Source organism: Pichia kudriavzevii, chromosome 1, assembly GCF_003054445.1.
Source record: "Pichia kudriavzevii chromosome 1, complete sequence".
Taxonomy (NCBI): domain Eukaryota; kingdom Fungi; phylum Ascomycota; class Pichiomycetes; order Pichiales; family Pichiaceae; genus Pichia; species Pichia kudriavzevii.
This window is the reverse complement of record NC_042506.1, coordinates 2,763,249-2,789,233: the sequence shown is the minus strand read 5'-3', so window position 1 is coordinate 2,789,233 and position 25,985 is coordinate 2,763,249. Positions and strand designations below refer to the sequence as shown.

The window sequence follows — 25,985 nt, the reverse complement described above, 5'->3', positions numbered from 1 at the left end:
GAGCAAGCTCTATCTATTTCTCCTGAAAAAAAACTGCACCTTGTATCGTATTTCACCCCAAAAGCATATCAAATAGCAATAACACTTTGTTTTTCTCAAACAAAGCAAACACGCTGCCTTTTTATTCTATTCGAAGATAGTGATCTGCATCCGATTTGTGGGTCCTTTTGACTTTTCAATTGGATCTATAGGAAGCTGATCTGATTGAATCTCCAATTAAATGTGCCATAGACTGGTGGTGGTTTTCGTATCAAATAATATGATGTTGAGATACAGAAAGATACAGGTTAACATGGTCGAGCAATTTTGTTTGCGGGTCAATCTGTTTTCTATATGCATATACTTCAGAGTGGCCTAATTACCTTTTGCTCTGGGTGTCTCATGATTGGGTGGTAATCTTCGGAAATAATAGATGGCATTCTCAAGTAGCAAATCGCCGCCACCTCTTTGTGTAACCCGAATCGTCTGAAAACGAAGTTACAGCTTCAAAATGTTTCCACCTACTGTCTAATCAATCATTTGGTTTTTTCCTTTGATTTCAATTCTTTCACAATACCCTTGTTCACACCCAGCCTTTTATCTTGTGCTTATTCGGGAACTGGTGCAGCTCTGTGGCTAATCTTAATTCTTACATCGCCATAATAGAAACATGCTTTCCTTCACTATCACTGGCTCCATCACATAAAAAAGTGATTAGCTAGGTTAGTCCATCTTCATATAAGTGCTCTTGGCCATGCATGACAAAAATTGATATAAACCAGAAGAATTCTCTGTTAACCCCATTTGTTAATTTTAAGGCAAACCATGTATCTAGACAAGGTAGAGTAAGGTAGAGGTTATATGGGAATATTAATAAAACAATCTTTTGATCATAGCTTCCAAGACTGGCGTCCCAAAACTTCCTTTGAAACCTTCAGTGAGAAAAAGTGTCCGAGATTAAGATACGTGGAGTCGGTTTCACAAGGAGGGGAAGAGGGCAAACACAGATTTCTGTTATCCAAACTTTGGGTAAACCATTCTGATGAATTTGAAACTTTTTAGTATAAACAAATACATAAGTGTATAAAATAATAGGGCATATAACCAAAATAAGAAACTAACAGAGTAATAATGTACAAGAGACTCTCCCTTGAATCTTTATCGAAAAAAAGACTCATTTTGAGAACGTCTGAATAGCAGAACGTAATTCTGCTTCGTTATCTTCATCAAATGGAACAGTAGAAGTGGCTGATGTTATTGGATGAATAGCAAGCTTGTGTTCCTCCTCCAATCTAGCCTGTTCTCTTTCCAGTTCTTCTTGTTCCATAATTTTATCCAAGTTCCAATAATGGATTAAAAACAAAAATGCAAAGAAACCACCTACACCGGCAATACCTGCAAATGGTTTAATCAAGTTAGGATCATACAATGCACCAGAGATACCTTCTGAGATGGCAGAGGAGATGGCAGAGTTGAAGAGGAACAAAGCCATAACCAAACCCTTACCGTTATCAGGAGCTCTGGTATACGCAATTTCGTATGCTGTGGTGTAACAGAAACATTCACCCAAAGCACATAAACCATAATTGATAATTTCATACCATGCTGTTAGTGAAGAAGGTTCATCACAAGTTGTTGCATAATAGCCACATGGAGAAGTTTCGTAGATTCTCCATTGAATGATTGCCGACACCATAGATCCACAAGCACCAAACATGAAACCAATGAAAATTTTGATGACGGGTTTTGGAGTTAAGTTATATTTTGCTAACAAAGGATAAATAACATAATCAAGAGTTGGAATTGCCACGACAATTGCAATCTGATTGAAATTGTTGAAGAAATCATTAGGGATACCTTCGGTTGTCATAGCACCCGCTTGGGCTGTTAATGTGGAACCTAAACCGGTATCTGACAAGTTGAAGATGACCCAGTATGCGAACATAAGACATTGTGTAAATGTGGACTTATAATCTTTGACTTCCTGCTCAGTCCAAGATATTTTTTCAGCTAGAACACCTCTAGTCTCCATGTTTGATGGGTAAGCATATGCCCAAAATTCTTTATTTTTTAACCTCTTAATAAAATTACCCTTCATGCACTCCTTCATAACTAAAATGGCCTTCTTGAGTAAAGAACCTTGTGGAATTTCTTGTTTAAGATGTGGTCTAATTATCAACATAGCAATAACAACAATACAGTACATGAGCATTGGACACAAAAAGGCTAACCAGTAACCAACTCTTTTAGCAGAATATGTGGTAGCAATTTGTAAGAATCCACCAATATTGATGGACCAATAAAAAACCATGGTCAATCTACCAATGGAGCCATCTCTATCAACATAGACGACTTCACCTGTAGGCTCCCTTCTCAAGACGTTAGTCCTATAAGGATACTGGTCAAGCATTAACGGCAATAGATTTGCCTTAATGAAACCCGTACAGACAGACAAGGACAAAATTGCAAGAACGGTAGGTGCCAAAGCGGCCTGACCCTTGGCAATAACTGGAGGCAAAGCAGCAATGACGAACAAAAGATGAGATAAAATACCAACCCAGACACCAATCATGATTGCCTTGAATTTACCTAGTCTGTCATCTGCAAGATAACCACCAACCAATGGCAAAACGTAGGCTAAGAACTGTAATAGGGTGACCAAGGCATTGGCGTCTTTCAAGCCTAGACCCAATGCTCCGGCATTACCTGTATGGCCCGGCATGACCTTACCTGTGGTTGAACCCTCAGGTAATGGTCTCATGATGAAATTAGTCAAGATACCTTGAGTACCATAATAAGAACCTCTTTCAGCAAACTCACAGACCAAGATCAACATGGCTGCAATGGTTGGTCTCACTTTGATGTTTCTATATTTTGATTTATCTTCCAGGGTAGCTATTGGTAGACCATTTGGATTATATTCATCAGCATATTCTGCAATATACTCATAATCATCCATTGTATCAAAATTATCGTAGTTGAAATGCACATTGGTCAACTTTTCGTCATTTGATTTTTTTTCGTTGAAACTTTCAGAATCTATATCTTTTGAGGAGAAGTTGATCCTCTCCTTTAATCCGCTAAACATTATCAGTAGTTTAGACGTTTGGATTTTCTATTAATATTCAAAAGGTCAAATCAAAAAGAGATTTGAGTAAGATGGCGGAGAAGAGAAAACAAGAGAGAAAAAAAAGAGTAGATCGAAAGTAAAAAGAAAAGTGACACGAAAGGAGCAAACGGATTGGAAAAAATATTTCCAGATGATAAGAACACGAGAAACTACGGGGCTGAGAGATTTTTTATATACATGGGAGCATCACACTGCAAAGTTTGCGAGCTGCTATGGCATCCCGTTAGTCACACACTCAGTCGCAGTTCATATTGCTCATATCTTGTTCCTCCAGCCAATAACGTCACCCCACACATCAGACATCAAGTGTGGATAGGCATGCTAGCGCCGAAGATGGGCACTATTTTAGTCGGAGAAGGAAAAAAAAAAACGTCAACAATATTCCGCGGGCCGTTTTCAGTCTAAGCTCGGAATTCCCGAAAGGGCTGTTTTTCTCCCTCCCTTCTCTGGATCACTGTACATCTTAGTGTGTTCCCTCAGAGTGAATAGTAATATAAGATGTATGTTTGTACATATGAGGCTGATCTGAAACTTGAGTTGGAGAAAAAAAGCAATAGTGAAGATTAGTAGCACATGTAGAGGAAGCAAGGGACCCTTTGGCCCCTGATATTGCGTGATTCCACGTGACGTGCATTGTCCCACGTTTTGGGGCTAATGCCTCAAAAATGGGTAAGGATATGTTCCATATGGCCATTTGAGGTGTATCCGTTTCTACAGAGGGCACTGTTTTCGAGCACGTTTCTTTTTTTGTTTTGTTTCCTTCGTTGAGAAAGGAAAAACAAGAGAAAGAAAAAAGAGTTGAAATGTTTGTCAATGAATGTGGTGCACGGGTTGGGGAGGGGACTTTCACTCCAAAGTATGGGCCATCTCATTATTACCGAATCCAAGGGGGAGGTGAAGCGGTGAAAAATCAACGCTTTGCAGGGTCTGCACCCATTTTCCTATGCAATCGTACAAATAAATACATTATTAATGGATCATATAGTACGTTAACCCAGTTAACATCTGTGGAAATCAATTACATTGTTCTAATGGACCTTTCCTCAATTCTAATACTCCCATTACACTGGTATCTCTTGTGGGCACTGCTTATACCGATCTGTCTAACTGTAATACCTCCCAAACCTTATCGGGCGTATGTGTCATCCATACTGCTGTTTCCAATACTTATAAAGGCACAGTGGTTCTATAAGATTGACGAGACCAACAACAATGCTTCAATTGCGTTGATGTTGCAGGGGGTTTTCATTAACTTGTTCTTCTACACTTTCAACCTGTTTTTCATTGTCAAATATCCCGAACTGACTGATTATCGGTTGGGTGTGGAGAGTTTGGAGGATGTCAAAAAACTCAGACCTTGTACATGGAAAAAATTCAACTGGTGTTTACATAGGTCAATTTGGGGGAGTTTAGTGGGTACTAGCTGGAACTGGGGGCCACGATCGTTGCCGTCCAGTTCCTCTTCTCAGATCAGCTTCACTAACTGGCTCAAATCATTTGTTGTCAAGTATATAATATACGATAGAATGCTGTGGCTATTTCTGAGGACCGAGTTTATCCAAACCAGAGGGTGGGGAGTGGAACATGTGGATGATTTCAACTTATTTGATGAAAATGCAAAGATATCGACCCTAAACCAACTAGTTATTGCATCATGTGCTGTATTTTGTATCTATTTTGGTATTCAAACGATCTATGACATAATGATGTTCATCAACGTATTACTATTGAGAAGATATGAGTTCGGGGAGTATTTGCCATTGTTTGGATCCTTCAACGGTAATTATACTGTCAGCTCGTTGTGGGGGAACGTTTGGCATAAACTAATGTATCAGCTGACTGTCCCCCATTCGAAATTAATTGCCGGTTGTGACTATAGAGCCATCCATTTAAATCAACCACCTAAATACGGTACTGAAAAATGGAGGAAATATTTGATGTTTTTTCTAGTTTTTACATTTACTGGGATATTTCATGCAATGGGTACCTTGAATATGCCATGGAACCTCGGTGCTGGATATAATATTCATGCTCCTTATGGTGAGTATCTCCCTAAATGGATCTCAAGATGTTTCTACTCTTTTACATTTTTCCAGTTTCAGTTTTTCTTAATAGTACTGGAGGAATTTGTACAAGAGGCCTACAAGAAATTTATAAATGTCCATCTACCAAAACCAATACTGTTTATCATTGGTATGACTTGGATCTCCATTTCTGAAGTATATCTATTACTGCTCTATTTGGACGAGTTGGTCAAATCCGGATTCGATATCCGTGAACTCGTCATATACTACTAGCCCCCTGTTGTTTGTCCAGAAAAAAAAAAGAAAGCGCTCAATGTATCAAAACATTAATCCGTGTCTCCCCTTCCCATTCTCCGTTCCGTTCCCCTTATCCGCCTAACAGCCTTTGTTATCTTTTCTCCCTCTTGTCGCCCTCTTGTTGTACGGCAAGGGCACTTTCCTTTTTCGGACGGGGTGAGGTCTGGTGAGTTGCCACATTGGGTAAATGCCTTACGGGTTTAGTTTTTCCAGTATTCCGAAGTTTCTTGCTATTGTAACACTACAGCTGAACTTGGCTAATCTTATCTTCGTGGAGGAGAGACCCTGCTTACGTCGTGATGGCATTTTGGGCATTGGGGCACAGAGATCCAGGTACTGTGCAGACAAATCACATTTGGTTATTTCGAGCACAGCGGTGAAATTGGGGTTTTGTGCTATGTACAATGGGGGGGGGGGGGGTTTGCCCTTGACTATCCAAGCTCCTCGTGGTCGTTGTAAAGACACTTTGCGGAGAGAATGAGAGGGCTGTAATAGTGGCTCATAGTGAAAACATTGTGGTTCGAACAATTGTGAACGTCATACAATAATGCCACATTGATATTATGTACCAATTGGAAAAAACGGAGTTTGCCAAATTTTGCGAGCATCACAGATTCTTTGCTAATCTGCCCGTTGATAGCATTTCCCCCAAACTCTGCTAACAAGATTGTCCAAATATAAAAGGTTCATTCTCCCTCACTTTTCCTTTCGTTCCTGACGTTTGCTCCTGATAGTCACCCCTTTCTACTTACTTGTTTATCATTTGATAACTTTCTGCAAATTGCGCCTTTTATAATGTTTAGTTCTACTAGAAAAAGTTCATCTGAATTAGAGGATGAAAAGAAAAACAACGTTGGCAATTTGGGGTTCAGTGAGGTAGCATCTGATGAATTGGCTACACATGAATTCATTGCGGAATACGCAGATGAATACAATCCACAAGGTTTGGCAATAGCCACACTGGAAGATAAATTCAAGTATAGAAACGTTAAAACAAGACCAACCATTGCAGCCATGTTGATCTTGGTCTGTGAGTTTGCTGAAAGAGGTTCTTATTATGGTACTCAAGGTATCTTGACTAATTTCATCATGAGATCATTACCTGAGGGTTCAACCACAGGTAAGGTCATGCCGGGCCATACAGGTAATGCCGGAGCATTGGGTCTAGGCTTGAAAGACGCCAATGCCTTGGTCACCCTATTACAATTCTTAGCCTACGTTTGTCCACTATTTGGTGGTTATCTTGCAGATGACAGACTAGGTAAATTCAAGGCAATCATGATTGGTGTCTGGGTTGGTATTTTATCTCATCTTTTGTTCGTCATTGCTGCTTTGCCTCCAGTTATTGCCAAGGGTCAGGCCGCTTTGGCACCTACCGTTCTTGCAATTTTGTCCTTGTCTGTCTGTACGGGTTTCATTAAGGCAAATCTATTGCCGTTAATGCTTGACCAGTATCCGTACAGCACCAATGTCCTTAGGAGGGAGCCTACAGGTGAAGTTGTCTATGTTGATAGAGACGGATCGATGGAACGTTTGACAATGATTTTCTATTGGTCCATTAATATCGGTGCATTCCTACAAATTGCTACCTCATATTCTGCTAAAAGAGTTGGTTACTGGTTAGCCTTCTTGTGTCCAATGCTCATGTACTGTATTGTTGTTATTGCTATGTTGATAATTAGACCACATTTAAAGCCAGAGGTTCCACAAGGTTCTTTACTCAAGAAGGCTGTTATCGTCGTTACAGAGTGCCTTAAGGGTAATTTTATTAAGAGATTAAAAAATAAAGAATTTTGGGCATATGCTTACCCATCAAACATGGAATCCAGGGGCGTTCCTGCTGAGAAAATCAAATGGACTGAGCAGGAAGTCAAAGACTATAAGTCCACATTTACACAATGTCTTATGTTCGCATACTGGGTCATCTTCAACTTGTCAGATTCTGGTTTGGGGTCCACCTTGACAGCCCAAGCAGGTGCTATGACTTCTCAGGGGATCCCTAATGATTTCTTCAACAATTTCAATCAAATCACAATTGTTGTTGCAATTCCAATTTTGGACTATATCATTTACCCGGTATTTTCCAAATATAAAATTAATTTTAAACCAGTCTATAAAATCTTTGTTGGTTTCATGTTGGGTGCTTTGGGTTCAATGGTTTCAGCGATCCTTCAGTGGAGAATTTATAAAACTTCTCCATGTGGCTATTATGCAACTAATTGTGATGAACCTTCTCCACTAACAGCGTGGTATGCTATTATCAATTATGGTTTATGTGCTTTGGGTGAATGTTTCTGTTACACCACAGCATACGAAATTGCGTATACCAGAGCTCCTGATAACGGTAAGGGTTTGGTTATGGCTTTGTTCCTCTTCAACTCTGCCATCTCCTCTGCCATCTCAGAAGGTATCTCTGGTGCATTGTATGATCCTAACTTGATTAAACCATTTGCAGGTATTGCCGGTGTAGGTGGTTTATGTGCATTCTTATTTTTATTCCAATACTGGAACTTAGACAAAGTCATGGAGGAAGAAGAAAGAGAGCGTGTTGCATCTAAGCAGGAATTAGGGCAATTAGAAAAGGCGGAAATTCAATCCTTGGTTAGAGTTATCTCAAAGTAAGGCTGTTTTTATTCGAAGCTCTCTTTGATCTGATTAAAAAATAGTTAATTTTATAAATAAACTTTTTTTCGAAATTAATTTTTTTATTTGGTACTAATCCCAATTTCAAAGTTGAGGTACTTGGTTGAGTTTAGCTTGCTTACAATTGACATATCAATATTTGTCTTTTATTAGCGCCTTGAAGGAGTATTGTACTGAAACGTGGGTGTACCTACACCTGTAGCCATGTGTATATGCATGCCATCATCAGTGACTATATTTCAGTTGTCAAAATCAATAAAATTAAAACAGCTATGCTCCCCCTACAAGCGGCTTCTCTTTGTATTTTCATCCCATGGAATACTATATCTTTGTTTCAACGTACCTTAGGCTCAAGGACAATAGGTCAAAGTTTTTACTTTTTTTGAACAATCACCCCCCTGAGACCGAGAAATTTCAGCTCTCTACTTCTCAGGACATGCCCAAAAAGTTTTTATATTCTCCCGCGTGGGCTTGTTAAAAGTTGTTCCGTTCCATCATTATCACATGTTGTTGTTTTTTTCCATGAAAAGTACCCGCCTGATGATGTCCCACTATGAGAGGTAATCTGCGCAAATATGAAAGAACTCCTTATTACGGCTAAAGCTAGAAACTATTACTTCCTGTTATTATTATTTACTCAGTGGAATACTGTTCCTCCACCGGTTTTTTGAATTTTTTATCGCTAAATCAAATATTCATACGCAATAAGTCTCTAAACAATGGAAAGCTAAGAGGTATACTATCAGATAAAGAATGGATTGGAGGTTACACCTAAAACTACGAAGAAAAATTCTCGTTTATTCTGGTGTTTCTTTATCTCAGTAGACTAGTACGGGAGAACTATTAGATCTGACCCAAAAGGATGCAATAAACAATAGGGAAAATAAAACTTATCACATTTGCAGTGTGTATGGTGGTAAAATATCACTTGATTCTACCTGTCCTATTTAGGACTGGATTAATGCATTATACCCACAGCCGAACCTACAGAAAGCGAAAAAAATGTTTGTTCCACTGCATACAACGCGTACCTTCATTAAATGGACATTACCAAAAGTCTTCACTTCTACGACTCAGGAAAATCAAACATTGTAATCAAACACTCACATGCTTCGGCAGAGTCACTTCCTTTTTTTTTTTAATAAAATTCTTAGGTTTTTTGTAATTTTTTGGAATTAAGCTTTTCGCCGGGCCTTCATGTGGATTGTTTACTGTTGACACCTAATTAATTCTGGTTTCACAACAAATGAACTGAATTGTTGTACCACGAATTTATTTAAACTTTATAAGAGGTGAAGTTAAATGAGTTGTTTTTGTTCCCAGGCTAAATACTAACTGCATCTCTTATAAATGGTCACTTTTCTTCTGAAAATTAACATGTATCAAAGTTTCTGACTTTTTTTGGCGGAAAAGACCGGGGTTTATTCTATGCAATGAGGGAAGAAAAGGTTTCCCTGGAAATGGATCCAAAAGAGATTTGCAAAGAACAAGGTTTTGACGAATACGAAACTCTACAGGGTTATGAGTATATTACTGAGTATGCAGATGAGCATAATCCACATGGTTTAGCTATTGCAAATACCGAAGATAAGTTCACTTATAGGAACATTACAGCAAGACCGACTTGGGCGGCAATGTTGATAATTATTGTTGAATTCGCAGAAAGGGCTTCATATTATGGAACAACCGGTGTGTTGAATAACTTTATCATGAGACCATTACCTCTAGGCTCCAAAACAGGCAAGGTAATGCCTGGACATATAGGTAATGCCGGTGCTCTTGGTTTAGGTTTGCAGGATGCTAATGCTATCACGACTTTACTGGAATTTTTGGCACATGTTGTACCCCTTTTTGGTGGTTATCTTGCGGACGACAGACTAGGAAAGTTCAAAACTATCATGATAGGTGTTTGGGTTGGCATTCTTGCACATTTTTTATTTATCATTGCTGCTCTACCTCCGGTTATTGCCAAGGGTCAGCCTGCATTAGCGCCAGTAATTTTTGGCATCCTAACATTGGCCATCTGTACTGGTTTCATCAAAGCTAATTTATTACCCTTATTACTCGAACAATTCCCATATAGAACAAATGTTTTGAAGAGAACCTCTAGTGGTGAGGTTGTATACATTGATAGGGATAGCTCTATCCAAAGACTTACTATGTTCTACTATTGGTCAGTTGATATTGGTGCTTTCTTAAGTATCGCTACCTCCTATTCTGCTAAAAGAGTTGGATATTGGCTGTCCTTTCTAGTTCCAATGATTATGTATTTCTTCGTCATTATTGCTATGCTTCTGATTAAACCACATTTGAAACCTGAGATTCCCCAAGGATCTTTACTTAAAAAGGCACTTCTTGTTGTTAAAACGTGTTTGAAAGGAAATTTCATCAAAAGGTTGAGACACAAACAATTCTGGGCATATGCATTCCCTTCAAATATGGAAGCTAGAGGTGTAGCTTCTGAAAAGATTAAGTGGACACAAGAAGAAGTTAAAGATTATAGAATTACCTTTACTCAATGTATCTTATTTGCATATTTTGTCATATTTAACATAGCTGATGTTGGATTGGGTTCTACTTTAACAGCACAGGCAGGTGCAATGTCAAGTAAAGGTATCCCAAACGATTTTTTCAACAATTTTAATGCAATTGTCGTTATAGTTACTATTCCGTTTCTGGACTACATTTTCTACCCACAACTGAGTAAATTTAAAATATCATTCAAGCGTGTTCATAAGGTTTTTGTTGGTTTTATGTTTGCAGCCATAGCATCCATGGTTTCTGCAATTATCCAGTGGAAAGTGTATGAGACTTCACCGTGTGGCTATTACGCAACTACTTGTGACGAGCCATCACCATTGAGCGCATGGCTAGAAATTATCAATTATGGTTTATGCGCAATTGGAGAATGTTTCTGTTACACTACAGGCTATGAAATCGCATACACTAGAGCTCCGGACAATGGTAAATCGTTAGTTATGGCTATTTTCATGTTTAATGCAGCGATTTCCTCCGCAATTAACGAAGGTATCACAGGAGCATTATATGATCCGAATTTGATTAAACCTTTTGCTGGTGTTGCTGGGGTTGGGGCTTTCTGTGCATTTGCATTTTTAATTCAGTACTGGAACCTAGACGAGACTATTGAAGAGGAGGAAAGAGAGAGGGAAAGGCTTAAGCAAAAACAAAATTCGGAAATGCCTCTCGAAGTTGAGTTGATGGATTTATCATGTGGTAGCTCCAGCTCAAAGCAGCTTTAAGTCATAATAAACTGCACCATCCTCCAGCTGCGTTATCGACTAGGGTGGTGCATTCAATAAACACAGTAAGCTGAATATGGCATATCAATGTTTTATTGTCTTATATAGTTTTATTAGAGCATACCTTTGAGATCACGTGCTAGTACTGTCAGTAAAAAATAAAAGTAAATATTTACATTTGGAATAATTAGTATTCTCCCCATGTTTGTGTCTCTTTATCTGTATTTTCGAAGTCCAAGTTTTAGCACCAATTTTCGTTTATACGAGCCGTATAAAAAATAAATTAATGACTGAGCAAGATGCGGTCGCATGCAGTGAAAGTTCCAGAATGAACTCCCCAAGAACACACAGAATCCCTAATTTACTGTGGAAAGAAGTTTGGTTACGGTATTGGTTTGATATTGTCTTACTATTTGCAATAGTCCTTGCAAAATTAGCACCAGATATTGCAAGAAATGGTGGCATCTTGAGAGGGGAAGTAACAATTGGTTATGGAGCTGTTTTTATTATCTTTTTGGGATCAGGGTTATCAATGCAAACTAAAGAACTAATTAAAAACATCTTGCATTGGAGGGCACATGTTACAGTTTTCATACTACAATTTGTCATCACATCTGCAATTATTTATATATTTGCAAATATTATCTATCGAATGCAAAACCCAATTATTTCTAAATGGATGTTGGTGGGACTAATTGTGACTGGATGTTGTCCAACGACGGTATCTTCTAATGTAGTGATGACAAGAAACGCAGATGGTAATGTTTTGCTAACATTATGTGAGGTTTTCATTGGAAATTTATCAGGTGCTGTGATTACACCATTATTGGTCCAACTACTATTCAGAGGTGATTGGGCATGGGCTAATCCAGCTAATGGGTCATCGGTTTACAGTGTCTTTCGTAATGTTATGAAGCAAAATCTAATCACGGTAGTTTTACCATTGACCATTGGACAAGCAATCCAAAATACAAACCCAGAAGAGACAAAGTGGTTTGTGAGAAAGTTCAGAGTGAATATTGTCGGATCTGTGATGTTATTAATGATTATGTTTTCATCATTTTCAACCGCATTTTATCAAGGGTCATTTGAAGTTGCTACAAAGAAATCAATCTTGTTTCTTTGTGTATTCAATTGCTTTATTTATATTCTTTTCACTGTGGTCTGCTTCATAATGGCAAGGCCTATATTTATCAAATGTTTATTTCAGAAAGTACCAGATGATTCGACACCTAAAAGTTATAACTTTTTCTACAAAGTTTTGAGACCATTCTACTATAATCGTGCAGATACAGTCTCCATCATGTTATGTGGAGGAGCTAAAACTGCAGCATTAGGAGTCTCATTAATTACTTCGCAGTATGGTGTGAACAACCCACATCTTGGCGAGCTACTAGTTCCGTTGGTCCTATACCAAGCGCTTCAAGTGATAACAGCTGGGCTTTTAACACCACTTATGAAACACTGGGTTCATTCCGATACTGATTTCTATTTGCCTCGAGAACAACTATTAGATGAAGAACATACCAGTGATATTTATAATAGTTTCAGTGATAATAACAATAATACTTATAATTACTCTTAGCATCGCCGCGGTGATGCAACAATAAAATTGTCGTGGTAGATTTTGTTTTAACATAACTCGACTATTATCCATGCTACAAACTTTAAACCTAGCAGCAACAATTTGTTCATAAATGAGGATTTCAATAGAGTGGTGACCATCGAGTAATAAGCCGTGCCGAAATTCTCTTTGTTCTATAGGTAAAATATTTTTAAATTTTATTTGGCTTTTTCAGCAATTGCTTAAATTTTTGGTACTTTAAAAAAAAACATTAACTATACTTTAACTATTACTATAAAATCACAAAATAATTATAATAGACAATCAAGCATATAGGGTTACACACGATACAAGAAAAGGATTCTATATAAAAGAGACGAAAAAGGAGTAAACAAAGTTAGATGGATTTATCAATGCCCACTGCTTTGACATATTCAATATTTTCAGTTACTTGTAAGTTGTTACAGATGTTATTGACAGAACCTGACGCAACTAAATAATCGAATTTAGAAGATGGAGGCATTAACTTGAATTCTTTTCTCCAATCGGTGTTAGCTAACTTAGCCTTTGGATTAGCCTTTAACTTATCTTCATTGTCTTGCTTAACCTTTTGTTCCCACTTTGTAATTTTTGCAATTTCTCTTGATAAGTTTCTTTGGAAATAGTTCAAATTACCCAAGTTATGGTTCAATTGGTGAACTGAGTCAGAGAGCTGGTCAGTGGTTAGCTTTATGTATTCATAGGTAGATGGGCCAATTGAAAGATTATCTAATTCATTAGATGCATCATCTAAATTGAATTCTTGGATCTTCAAATTTGTCAAGTGGTTGGATTTGATAGTTAATGCTAACGGCTCTATTATGTTTTTGTATGATAACTTGTTTTCGATTAAATTCTTCGCAATAAATTTTCCATCAGATTGGATAGTCTTTAGGAAGGCATCACTTAATTTATAACATTTTAAATTCAAAAAGCCATCAACAGATTTAAGAGGGTCGTAAACAACCAATAAAGATGGGATCTCTGACTTGTTTGATCTGAAAGTTTCTTGTAACTGGTAAAGAGAATCAGCTAACGACTGTGAGATGAATTTACCACCCGATGAAATCACAAACCAGCCTAAAAGATTGGCAGTGTAATTTGAAGCCTTCAATTTTGACAGATACTCTTGTTGAAATTTCTGATTCGATGTTCTCAAGTTGAAGAAATCATCATTATTCGAGGAACCAAACTGTGCAGACGATGGAAATGCAATAGTGTGAGTGACACTAATGATGTTTGACTCAACACCATCAAAACCATAAATTGGACCTGTGGTGATACCTTGAGGAGATTGTTGGCCGATGCTAGCAAGCTTGAGAGCAACACTTGCATTTAGCTTGACAGTATACTGTTCAGTGACAGCAGATTGGGATTCGTGGGCTGCTTCCATTGCTTGTCTGTTTGTCACTTTATCAGAATTGTACAAGACGTATGCCTGCAACCTTGTTCTTCCACAATTTCAATATAAGTGAAAAATCTTGTAAAATGCGAAAAAAAGACAAAATTTTTCCATTGAACAGAAGAAAAAAACTTTGAAATGCGAAATTCGAATGTTGAAAAAAAAAAAAAATGGAAGAATAAATTGGTCATAGCAGGACCTAAAAATTGAGTTTAGGAGGATGAATGTTTGCTGTATTAAAAGGAAGTTTTAGGGTAACAAATAACTCCATTATCCACGATGTCTGAAAATAAGGTTGAACAGGTCACAGAACAACTTGCAAAGACTTATCTTGACGAACCAACTGGTGAGTACGTCTCTAAATCTGAGCTTAAGAAGAGACAAAAGCTGAGAGCATTGGAAATCAAAAAGGCAGAAAAGGCGAAGAAAGCTGCTGCTACTGCTCCAAAGGTCTCCAAGCAATCCGATGAACTAGCTAATGTCAATCCAGCTCAGTACTTTGAGATTAGATCTGCCCAAATCCAAAACTTGAGAAAGGAAGATTCTGAAACTAATCCTTATCCTCATAAGTTCCATGTCACCACTGAATTCCCGGAATTTATTAAAGAATATGGCCATTTGCAAAAGGGTGAAACCAAGCCGGATGTTAAGGTCTCTGTTAGTGGTAGAATCATGGTTAAGAGAGAAGCTGGCCAAAAATTGAAGTTCTATAACTTACAAAACAATGGTGTCAACCTTCAAATTATGGCACAAGCTCAAGATGCTGAAGGTGATTTTGCTGAAATGCACAAACTACTAAGAAGAGGTGATATTATTGGTGTTGAAGGTTATCCAGGTAGAACTAATCCATCTAAAGGTGGTGAAGGTGAGTTATCTGTTTTTGCAACTAAGGTTACCCTTCTAACACCATGTCTTCACATGTTACCAACAGAACACTATGGTTTCAAGGACCAAGAAGCAAGATATAGAAAGAGATATCTTGATTTGATCATGAATAAGAACGTCAGAGAAATTTTCCTTGCGAGATCAAAGATTATCAAATATATCAGAAAGTTCTTAGACTCAAGAGATTTCGTTGAAGTTGAAACCCCAATTTTGAATATTATTGCAGGTGGTGCAACCGCAAAACCATTCACTACTCACCATAATGATCTAGATATGGAAATGTTCATGAGAATCGCACCTGAATTATACTTGAAGGAATTAGTCGTTGGTGGTTTAGAAAGAGTTTATGAAATCGGTAGACAATTCAGAAATGAAGGTATCGATATGACACACAACCCTGAATTCACCACTTGTGAATTCTACCAAGCGTATGCTGATGTCTACGATTTAATGGATATGACTGAATTACTATTCTCGGAAATGGTCAAGGAAATCACTGGTGACTACAAGGTCAAATATCAACCAGAAGGCCCAGAAGGTGAGACTTTAACCCTTGATTTCTCCAGACCTTGGAAGAGAGTGAACATGATTGAAGAACTAGAGAAGATCTACGGCGTCAAGTTCCCATCGGCAGATACTTTCCACTCTGACGAATTTAATAAATTCTTGAAGGATATTTTAATTAAAAACAAAATTGATTGCCCACCTCCATTAACCAATGCTAGAATGCTAGATAGACTAGTTGGTGAAATTGAAGACGCTTCCATCAACCCAACCTTTATTTTTGGTCACCCACAAATTATGTCTCCGTTAGCAAAGAAGGATAGGAAGACTCCAGGTTTATGTGAGAGATTTGAAGTTTTTGTTGCAACAAAGGAAATTTGTAATGCATATACCGAATTGAATGATCCATTTGATCAAAGAGCAAGATTTGAAGAACAAGCTTCTCAAAAGGCACAAGGTGATGATGAAGCTCAGTTGATTGATGAAACTTTCTGTAATGCTTTAGAATATGGTTTACCACCAACTGCAGGTTGGGGTTGTGGTATTGATAGACTAGCTATGTTTTTAACCAATTCAAATACCATTAGAGAAGTTTTGTTATTCCCAACCTTAAAGCCAGACTCTTTGGTTAAGGGTGAAGAAAAAAAACAATAGATCTCCCATTAAGTTCCCTATTACAACATTGAAGTTTATAATCATTGTTTAGTTTATATTATAATATATTATACAGTTGTTATATTAGCAAGGTTAATTAACAATTTTCTTCGTTTCTCCCTCTCTTCCTTTTTTTCGTTCTTGTGTTTTTCTTGCGTTTTTTTGATCATTTTACAATCTTCAATTGACCTTTACGCTTCAACTCCAATGCCTTCTTATAAGGTGGAGCAGTAGGTGATTGCACAGGATCCAAACTTAGGGTTTTAAAATTCTCATCCAACGCATAAGTTGCATCTGAATCAATAGAATTCAAGTCTCCACATGCAACAAAAGGTGCAACTTTCCTCTCTTCATCATTAAAAGCTAAGTCCTCACTCAATTCGGACCTACCAATTTTCATATCTTGGAAGAATTCTTCAGTTGATAGGTTTGGTTTGAGGCTGGGTATCCATCCAGGTCTTGGCTTATACCCTATACAAACAATGAATGCTTCCAAAGAACTTGCTCTTGAAGATCTTGGTTTCGCACAAATGACTTTATCAAACAAATAACCTAACTGACTATATAGCAAATCAATATCTCTACCTCTGAAGATTTTAGCCACAAAAGTGCCATCCTCCTTCAGAATACAAGTTGCAAGTTGCAGAGCACTAAGCACTAGTTGGGCCTGAATATATTCATCCAAATCATGCATACCAGTAACGTCCGGTGCACCGTCAGAACAAACAAAATCAGCCTTTTCACCATCAAAGATATCCATGATTTTTTCAAGTGTTTTTGGGTGTGTAATATCTGCTTGCAGCTCAATGACATTATCTATTGGGGACATTGGTTGCAAATCCACAGCAACAATTTTGGCATCTTCATTTTTACCGTCTTTGAAAATCTCCTTACTTAAAACTTGAGACCAAGAACCAGGAGCTGCACATAAATCGACTACCCTTTTGACATCTTTGAAAAGGTCAAATTGTTCATTTAATTGGAGTAATTTAAAGGCAGAACGTGCTCTCCAGCCTTCTTCTTTTGCCTTTCTGTAATAGAGATCTCTCTTATCCTTACTGCTTTTACCCATGATATGACTATTTCGTATCTTCTCTTCGTAACCTTTTATGCACAATCATTTTTTTTTTTTTCAACTTAGTTTTCAATTATCGTAAAATATAAATTGAAAAATCATGATAAAGTTGAGACTCAATTTTTTTGTGTTTTCAGTAAAAGCGTATTTTGCGACGATCGGCGTCCCATTTTCATTGCAAAAAAAAAGAAAAAGCTTCTCGAGAAATGAATTGGGTTCATGAATTTCAACAATATTAGACGGGTACATCATCAAAGATATAATATCTGAAGAAGAAAAGGTACCAGCCACTTAACCACATTCTCATCGATGTTTACCTTCAAAACTGTTTTACCTCGTGTGTCATACCGTTCCACACAAGTTTCAAGATCCTTTACCTCTTCACTTATAAGGAAAAACGCAAATTCTGATTTGGATAAATCAATTGATGAATTGGTGAATATCAAACTATCCACGGAGAAGTCGAAAGTACCTGAATTAGACCAAGAAACAATTTCTACGTCTAAACTCATAGATACTTTTAACCAGTATGAACCTAAAGTTATGTCTGAAGAAGTGGTAGCGCCAGGTTCCAAGAATCCAATCCCAATTAATGCCGAATTGAATTACTATGCGCCTTTGAAGCATGAGGTTAAATACGGGCATCTTAAGGCAGAAGTTATATTCAAGTGTTTTGACCCTGTTAACGTGGAGTTTTTCTGTGATTTTGCATTAAGAGCTGCGTATTATCTCGGATTACCAGCAACTGGCCCAAAACCAATTCCTACAAAGAGGGAGAGATGGACAGTCATCAGAGCACCATTCGTTCATGCAAAATCTAAGGAAAATTTTGAAAGAAAAACACACGGCAGAATGATCAAAATTTGGGATTCAGATAACGAAGTCATTGATTTATGGTTGTCCTACTTGAAGAAAAACTCTGTCTGGGGTGTCGGGGTTAAGGTTAACATGTACACCAGCGAACCATTACAATTATCCGATAAAATGGAATCTATTGAAGCTAACAAAAAGGCCTTGGATGAGTTATCTGCTTCAATTGAAACTTTATCTAAGGATACCGGAAATCCAGTCTCTCAAAAGGTTTTGGAATTATTAAAGGACCCAGTTTTCACTAAGCATATGTCAAATAAAGAAATCGAACAACTCAAATCATCCAGTTAATTCATTTTTTATAGACAGGCCTATTTGAATCGGATATATATATATATATATATATATATATATATATATATACCTGCATTCACACACATATATATTTTCTCAAGTTACTGTACATAATTTTATTAAACTATATTTCTTCTCTTCTTTCTAATTATCCATACATTTCCCAGTCATCATCCTCGATTTCGCTATCGATCAATAGCTCCTTTGGTTTACCCTTTGTAACATCAACTCTACATAAAGGGCACGTTTTATTCAACTTAAGCCATGGTCCAATGCATTCTAAATCAAATCTATGCTTCGCATTACATGGCAATTCAACGACTAGAGGATATGGATCATCTTTATAGTCATTTGTACAGATTGGACAAGTATCATCATTTTTCAATTCTTTTTTGTCGACACGTTCTAAAGTATCCATAAATGAATCGTCTACGCCTTCCTTTTTATTGGAATCACCAAATGCAATTGCAGCACCATTTCCCGTAATTAACATGGATTGTAGCATGTCCAACATCTGTGGCTCAATTGATAGCCCTTCACTATTGGTGAATTCTCTGAAGTCACCGCCATGAGATGAAGAGCTAGTGAAGAAGGCGTTTATCGCTTGTTGCAAGGTTAAGTGACGTTCACTTCTTCTTGATCCTTGCGATGTAGTAGCAGTATCTGATGTACTGAGGTTATGTTCATCTTCATACGTCGACATAGTTCTAAGACCCCCCTATATTACGGAAAATAATGCCACTATCTACTCTTAGAGCCCACATGTCATTTAAATGTATCCGCGTTTGGATGGAAATACAAATCTTCGTTTGGCAACAGAGCATATACACTTGAAGAATTATATTTTATTAACTAGGGTGTTTCTACGGTCATGGATGAGAACCAATTTACAGTTATTGTGTCAAGTATTTTGACACTTATTCTATTGGTTTTGGCACGACTGATATCAGTGTTACCGGTGACGAAACGAGTCAATAGATTGAATGAGCGTGAACATGGTGCTTTTAACAGTAATACTAAGGCAAAAGGGAAGCGGCAAATGCTGATTTTATTAGGATCGGGAGGTCATACTGGTGAAATGTTACGTGTTTTGGAACAGTGGAAGCAGTTGGATAAGTATGACAGAGAATATGTAATAAGCACAGGAGATGAAACATCAATTATAAAATTGAAACAATTCGAAGAACAACATGGAAGTTCAAAGAATTATAAAATTACATTTGTATATAGAGCTAGAAATATAGGCGAAGGAAAATTCAAAGCCACAGTAAACACTCTGAGAAGTTTCATTTCAACAATATCCACTTTTTCAGGGAAAAATAAACTACCGGATATTTTTCTAACCAACGGACCCGGAACAGCAATTCCAATAGCATACATATTATTTATATTCAAGTTTTTCGGTATGTGCCGAACAAAAATCATCTATATGGAGAGCATTGCGAGGGTCAAAGACCTGAGTCTCACTGGATGGTTAATTATGCCAATCAGTGACCGTATATTAGTCCAATGGGAGAGAATATCAAAGAAATATAGAAGATGTGAATATTATGGGATGTTAGTTTAGAAGCGGCATTATTTCTTTGCTATTTTTGATTTTGTAATAGAACCATTTCTTTTGTCCATTTTAGACAACTTGATCATTTGTTTGTTTATAATTTTTCCGATCTGTATTAATTCAGTTTCCAAATAATTACGTAGGGGATAAGAAGTTGACCAAGCCACACGGATGGGATTTCTATTAATAATCAACAGACAGGGTGAGTTATAAGAATTTTTATTATTGACGTTCAAATGCTGCTTATAGACTGAAGTTGCTGCTTTTTCCGCATTTGCCCTGCTTGTGAATTCAACAAACGCAAAAGAATTTCTGGAATGTATTATAACATCACCAAATTTGCTGAAATAATCTTTTATCTCTGGAACTGACAACGATTTGGGTATCCCAAATATAAACAATGTTTTAATAGATTTATCACTGGGGGTATATTTTAAATTGCCATTTAATGGTAAACCTTTCAACAAAGTTAGGATTTTCTTCTTTTCATCATCAACGTTGATGATTTTCTCCAAGTTGGATTGTAAATCTTCTTTTAGTTTACCATTATCAATCAAGTGTTTGATTTCCTCATTTTGGAATTTATTATTGAGTTGTCTAGAATTGTAGAGTCTACTAGTGATATTTTTGGCATTTGTGACAATATCACTCTCATTGTTGATGTTACTGGTGGTAGTTGTAGATGTATCATCCAATCTGGCTAATTTCAACAGTTTGTCTCTTGTTTGCAAGTCCACCCCAAATGTTAAATCCAGCATACAGGATTGGCAGCAGTTCTTTGCCCTTGCACAGGTCAAGCAAATGACTGTTTTCTTTAGATTTGCTGTACCTTTCAGATTCGACTTATCTGAATTCCATTTGAAGACGGTGAATGGCAGTGTGCAAAGTTTGCATTCTGCACCGTTCCGTAGACGTTTCATCTCAACATACGGATTGGAACCAAGGCAGGAGTCGCAGACTGCCGGTGTAGAGTCGTCGTTATAGTTCATCTGCTCCTGTTAGAAGAATATTAGGTTCTACTGAAGATAAAGATTCTGACCTTCATTTCGTACATTTTATTATTATTGTAATTTTTAAATTTTTTTAATCTTTTTCTTTTTTTTTTTACTCTTTTTCTTCCAACTTCCAAATTAATTACCAAGGATCTAGGCAACAAAGGAAAATTTACGAAGGTAAGGACTTACCATAGTAAGTTCATAGAGAATATACCTCACATAGGTGTCTACAGTAATTACAAAGACAAAAAAAAGTACAATTTCTAGTAGCCTCTCTTCATCATCTTCAAACACGTTTATATCAGGGTTAAAAAGCTCTGTCAAAGTTTTTTCCTCATGGTTTATCAGTTGAAGAAATTCGTTGTTAGTTTATGGGTATCATCATAATAAACGTGTTATCCAATAGAGAAAGAAAGCTCGTGCAGACATTAGACGTTCCTCTGAACGTGTCTTTGTCCTTTCTTTGGTTATGCCGAGTTGGGTCCTAGAACATAACAGTGGGAACTGGGTCTAATGTTTAATATAAGAAAGCCAAAATGACTGATTGTCGTCTGGAAAGAGAGGGCAGACGTCTCCCTTTTATAGGGGAGGATTCTCCAGTGCAAAATTTTATGTTTTTGTATCTGAATTACCGCTTTGGGGGAGTTCCGGTCCAGGACCTGGTAATTCTGTATTTTTGTATTTTTTTCGTGGAGAAAAAGTTAAAAGAGGCAGAGGCAGAGGCAGAAATGAGTCAGGGTTTCTGTTTAATGTGGAGAAGATGACATAAACACACTTTTTACTACATAAATATAGCCAACAGTGGGGGGAGTTAAGCAACTATGCAAAATCAGAAGACAAAGACGATCAAACAGCCGGGGTCGACGACGATGAGGGTCTCTGTTGCGTGTGATCGGTGTCGGAAAAAGAAGATTAGATGTTTCTACGAAGGTGATGATGAGCAGTGTGTCAACTGTAAGAATGTTGGTTTGGATTGCATATTCACAGACAAACTTGCACGAAAGGCGTTCCCAAGAGGGTACACAGAATCGCTCGAGGAGAGAGTTAGAGAATTGGAATACGAGAATAAGAAGTTACAGAAGCTATTGACTTTAAAAGATGTTGAAGATGACGAACGGCCATCATTACAACAAAAGCAGCAGCCGCAACTCTTACAGCCAGGAGATGCTTCATTATCATTGCCGTCACAAATGCAGCCACTGTCACAAGCACAAACACCAATGCAGGCACAGGTGCAGCTGCACCAAGAACAACAAGCGGCAGTATCTTTGCTTCGGGAACAAACAAGATCATCCAAACCACTTCATGGAGGAGGCAGGGGTGAGTCACCAATTGCTGTGCATGCGTTAAACATGGAAAATATATCTAAATTGCAACCATTTGAATCCGAGTATCATCGTCATGATGAGAATTGTAATTGTGGAATGCACCATTCAGTTATCAATCGTCCCGTGTCTATTGCAGGGTCTGTTGATGTTGATCAAGGCGAGTTGAGCGATGAAGACTCGCTCTATTCGGCGAGTAACGAGCATCAGTGGGAGGGGAATGAATCTCCAATCCATACCATTGATAAAATCAAGGAATTCAAAAAGCAAAGACAGGCAAATAATCAATATCAAAGGTTTGTGTATAATCCCAACTCTTTTGAACAAATCAATGCTCCTGGTGCAGCAGCAGCAATCTCTTTACAGAACAAACTCAGGACCAAGAATTTCCTCAATCTAGCCAATTTGATTGCAGCGTCAATTCCAAGATCGACGGAGGAGACCTTATTTATACCCACTTTATTGGCCAGGGTTATCAAAACACATGGTTTTGACTCGAAAGCTCCATATTTAACAGCGAGGTCGATTGCGTTATTGAAACAAGCATACAATGAGGATGAAAGATATAAGCTATTCCCCATAAACTTTCAGGGTATCAATTTCAAAGAGTTAAACAAGGAGCAAAGTGTACAATTTTTCAATAATTTGAATTTACCAAATAATATAAACTTGGATATTTGTATCACGATTTATTTCAATACTTGGAATAAGACAATACCGATTTTAAACAAGGAAATCTTTATGAAGAACTATAAGAAATTCATCAAAAGCCGGGAGGTTTCATATGAAGATGGCGAAATGATAGGATTTGAGAAATTTGGAGAGTTGTTGGTCATTATAACTTGTTTAGTTATGATCTCAAATGAAAGAGCCAATGTAGCCAACAAATTAAAGAAGAACAATTTAAACGAGGAAGATTTGCTGAGTGATAACGGTAATGTAAGTAGTAATCATAACAATACTGATAATAGTAGTAGCAACAGTAATGACATTAACGAAGGTTACAATAGCAACAGCAATAACAATAGTAAGTATTCTCAAGATCATAATGGAAATAGTGATGGAAACAATAAGATCAGCAGTAACAGTGAGATACTACAATTCTATGACCATCTAATTAAACAGTTAATTCAGTCCAATATGAGTAATATATGTTCCATATCCTCCTTACAGATCATAACAATTGAATTGTTGTATTGTTTGAATACTGACGATTTAAGCATGAGTTACGAGTTGAGGGGGAGAATGATCACCATGTGTCAGCAGTTAAGGTTACACAGATGCCCATCGGCAGTATTAGGTAGCAATGGATCGAATGTTAGCAGGCTACAACAGGGAGAGAGGAGGATCTTGTTTTGGTGTATTTATACATTGGATAGTTTTTCCAGTTTTGTATTAGGTGTGCCGAGGTTGTTAAAAGATTATGAGATTGAATGTGCATTACCTGCAAGTCTAAAGAATGAACGAAGTGGTACTGGCAATGACAACGAAGAAGGTGAGGGAGAAGATGAGGAAGGGATCAATTTCATAACTTTCAAGGATAACTATCGTCTATCTTTAGTTGGTAAGGTATGTGAGAGTGCGTTGAGTGTGATGAGATACTCCAAGGTGTTAGGTACGATAGTTGACAGTGTATTCAAGCGAAGCGATGGGCTGAAACATAGTAACATAAATGAGGGAAATTGTTTAATCATGGAAGATTTGTTGGAGAGCTGGAAGAATGGATTAAGAGAAGGTATAAACTTCAAGGACGTTGATATTGAATCAATGAGTGAGGTTCAATTAATGTTTTATTATCTATATTATCAAGCCAAATCCTTGATATATATGCCATTATTAGCCAACGAATCAGGAAATATGATTGAGCACGGTTTGAGGAATTCAGCGTCAATGATCAGTATCCAGCAAGCTACAAATAATATTTTGAGTATATTCAAAGAGATGAATTCTCAAAAGCATGGATACTATTATATGCCTATACCGATCAATATGAGTAGGCAAAGCGCCCGGTATTCTTTATTGGCAGCCAAGAATGCATTGGAATATACGAGAGGAGGGTCGTTATTTCAAGAATCCAAGACTCTACTAGGTAATGTGATGAAGGAATTGAAAATCAGTACAAGGATTGGACTATTAGGGTGTCTCAGTGAGAATTGTGTTGCATGTTTGGAGAGTGCCGTTGATGCTATTCTCTCCCAACCAAGAAGCAAGGGGCGGTTAAGAAATGGAGTGGTTGGAGGTAAAGGACGAGCTGCTGGAAGTAGTACAATGTCGTCACCACAAATTGGTGTGAAGGCAAATATAGGGCAACAAGGACAGAGGCAAGTTTCAGCAACAACCACAACAGCAACAACAGCAGCAGCAGCGGCGGGGGTACCATCACCATTACCACCACAGCAGCACCAACAGTTACAACAACAGTTACAACAACAGTTACAGCTACAAACGCCTTCACAGACGGCACGCCCGGATGGCCAAGGACGGCAGGGGGTCAAGAGGGACAGAGATGAAGTGGGTGAGATGAGAGAGCAATTTGAGGAAGGAATAGGAGAAGGAGAAGCAATTTCTAGGAAAGAGCAAGGTGTGCAACAGCATGCTCTGAATGATATTTTCAGCAATAGTTCAGTTGAAGAACCTGTTGGCGTATCTACATCACTTCCTACAAACAACACCACGAATTGCGTCCGTGGTGACGCAACTACGAATGGCATTGTCAATGCCAATGCCAGTGCACATACACGTGCAAGTCCCACCGGTTCCCTGCCCGGCTATGGTAGAGACAAGAAGGACGATACCGGCATCGACATCAACAGTTTCAACAGCAATGCGTTTGGCGTCGACGCGTCGATGGGGCTGCCGTATTTGGATTTGGACGGGCTAGATTTCGATATGGATATGGATATGGATATGGAGATGAATTTGAATTTAGATTTGGGTCTTGATTTGGGGTTGGAATTAAAAGGGGATAACAATGAGGGTTTTCCTGTTGATTTAAACAATGGACGTGGGAGGTGATTGATTTAACCTGATCCAAAAGGGGTATGTCTATTTTTTAGAGTGTGTCTTTGTGTCAAATTATGGTAGAATGTGTAAAGTAGTATAAACTTTCCTCTCAAATGACGAGGTTTAAAACACCCCCCGGGTGAGCCGAGCCGAGAATGGGGCAATTGTTCAATGTGAAATAGAAGTATCGAGTGAGAAACTTGGGTGTTGGCCAGCCAAGGGGGGGGGGGGAAGGAAAATGGCGCGAATGCTCAGGTGAGATTGTTTTGGAATTGGGTGAAGCGAGGAAATGAGCGACCCGGAGGTTGTGACTTTAGTGGCGGAGGAGGACGGAGGAAAAGCCAAGAGGGAAGTGTATATAAGGGGAGCAATTTGCCACCAGGATAGAATTGGATGAGTTATAATTCTACTGTATTTATTGTATAATTTATTTCTCCTTTTGTATCAAACACATTACAAAACACACAAAACACACAAACAAACA

General features: G+C 37.8%; 13 protein-coding genes across 13 annotated transcripts; 8 read left to right on the top strand and 5 right to left on the bottom strand.

Moving 5' to 3' along the window:
- Positions 1–1,153: 1,153 nt before the first annotated feature.
- Positions 1,154–3,067, bottom strand: C5L36_0A12920 (uncharacterized protein; the record flags this gene model as incomplete). The annotated part of the gene is made up of 1 exon (XM_029464335.1): positions 1,154–3,067. One exon carries the CDS (start codon positions 3,065–3,067, stop codon positions 1,154–1,156), a length of 1,914 nt encoding a protein of 637 aa, XP_029320194.1.
- An 845-nt stretch (positions 3,068–3,912) lies between these two features.
- C5L36_0A12910 (uncharacterized protein) lies at positions 3,913–5,406 on the top strand (the record flags this gene model as incomplete). The annotated part of the gene is made up of 1 exon (XM_029464334.1): positions 3,913–5,406. The coding sequence occupies one exon, from the start codon at positions 3,913–3,915 to the stop codon at positions 5,404–5,406; it is 1,494 nt and encodes a 497-aa protein (XP_029320193.1).
- Positions 5,407–6,225: 819 nt separating this feature from the next.
- On the top strand, positions 6,226–8,052 carry C5L36_0A12900 (uncharacterized protein; the record flags this gene model as incomplete). Its single annotated transcript, XM_029464333.1, has 1 exon — positions 6,226–8,052. One exon carries the CDS (start codon positions 6,226–6,228, stop codon positions 8,050–8,052), a length of 1,827 nt encoding a protein of 608 aa, XP_029320192.1.
- Positions 8,053–9,506: 1,454 nt separating this feature from the next.
- Positions 9,507–11,333, top strand: C5L36_0A12890 (uncharacterized protein; the record flags this gene model as incomplete). The annotated part of the gene is made up of 1 exon (XM_029464332.1): positions 9,507–11,333. The coding sequence occupies one exon, from the start codon at positions 9,507–9,509 to the stop codon at positions 11,331–11,333; it is 1,827 nt and encodes a 608-aa protein (XP_029320191.1).
- Positions 11,334–11,619: 286 nt separating this feature from the next.
- C5L36_0A12880 (uncharacterized protein) lies at positions 11,620–12,918 on the top strand (the record flags this gene model as incomplete). The annotated part of the gene is made up of 1 exon (XM_029464331.1): positions 11,620–12,918. One exon carries the CDS (start codon positions 11,620–11,622, stop codon positions 12,916–12,918), a length of 1,299 nt encoding a protein of 432 aa, XP_029320190.1.
- Positions 12,919–13,294: 376 nt separating this feature from the next.
- C5L36_0A12875 (uncharacterized protein) lies at positions 13,295–14,329 on the bottom strand (the record flags this gene model as incomplete). The annotated part of the gene is made up of 1 exon (XM_029464330.1): positions 13,295–14,329. One exon carries the CDS (start codon positions 14,327–14,329, stop codon positions 13,295–13,297), a length of 1,035 nt encoding a protein of 344 aa, XP_029320189.1.
- A 288-nt stretch (positions 14,330–14,617) lies between these two features.
- C5L36_0A12870 (uncharacterized protein) lies at positions 14,618–16,381 on the top strand (the record flags this gene model as incomplete). The annotated part of the gene is made up of 1 exon (XM_029464329.1): positions 14,618–16,381. One exon carries the CDS (start codon positions 14,618–14,620, stop codon positions 16,379–16,381), a length of 1,764 nt encoding a protein of 587 aa, XP_029320188.1.
- Positions 16,382–16,547: 166 nt separating this feature from the next.
- C5L36_0A12860 (uncharacterized protein) lies at positions 16,548–17,453 on the bottom strand (the record flags this gene model as incomplete). The annotated part of the gene is made up of 1 exon (XM_029464328.1): positions 16,548–17,453. One exon carries the CDS (start codon positions 17,451–17,453, stop codon positions 16,548–16,550), a length of 906 nt encoding a protein of 301 aa, XP_029320187.1.
- A 312-nt stretch (positions 17,454–17,765) lies between these two features.
- On the top strand, positions 17,766–18,617 carry C5L36_0A12850 (uncharacterized protein; the record flags this gene model as incomplete). The annotated part of the gene is made up of 1 exon (XM_029464327.1): positions 17,766–18,617. The coding sequence occupies one exon, from the start codon at positions 17,766–17,768 to the stop codon at positions 18,615–18,617; it is 852 nt and encodes a 283-aa protein (XP_029320186.1).
- Positions 18,618–18,768: 151 nt separating this feature from the next.
- Positions 18,769–19,323, bottom strand: C5L36_0A12840 (uncharacterized protein; the record flags this gene model as incomplete). The annotated part of the gene is made up of 1 exon (XM_029464326.1): positions 18,769–19,323. One exon carries the CDS (start codon positions 19,321–19,323, stop codon positions 18,769–18,771), a length of 555 nt encoding a protein of 184 aa, XP_029320185.1.
- A 168-nt stretch (positions 19,324–19,491) lies between these two features.
- On the top strand, positions 19,492–20,187 carry C5L36_0A12830 (uncharacterized protein; the record flags this gene model as incomplete). The annotated part of the gene is made up of 1 exon (XM_029464325.1): positions 19,492–20,187. One exon carries the CDS (start codon positions 19,492–19,494, stop codon positions 20,185–20,187), a length of 696 nt encoding a protein of 231 aa, XP_029320184.1.
- An 8-nt stretch (positions 20,188–20,195) lies between these two features.
- C5L36_0A12820 (uncharacterized protein) lies at positions 20,196–21,167 on the bottom strand (the record flags this gene model as incomplete). The annotated part of the gene is made up of 1 exon (XM_029464324.1): positions 20,196–21,167. One exon carries the CDS (start codon positions 21,165–21,167, stop codon positions 20,196–20,198), a length of 972 nt encoding a protein of 323 aa, XP_029320183.1.
- Positions 21,168–21,994: 827 nt separating this feature from the next.
- Positions 21,995–25,513, top strand: C5L36_0A12810 (uncharacterized protein; the record flags this gene model as incomplete). The annotated part of the gene is made up of 1 exon (XM_029464323.1): positions 21,995–25,513. One exon carries the CDS (start codon positions 21,995–21,997, stop codon positions 25,511–25,513), a length of 3,519 nt encoding a protein of 1,172 aa, XP_029320182.1.
- Positions 25,514–25,985: the final 472 nt, after the last annotated feature.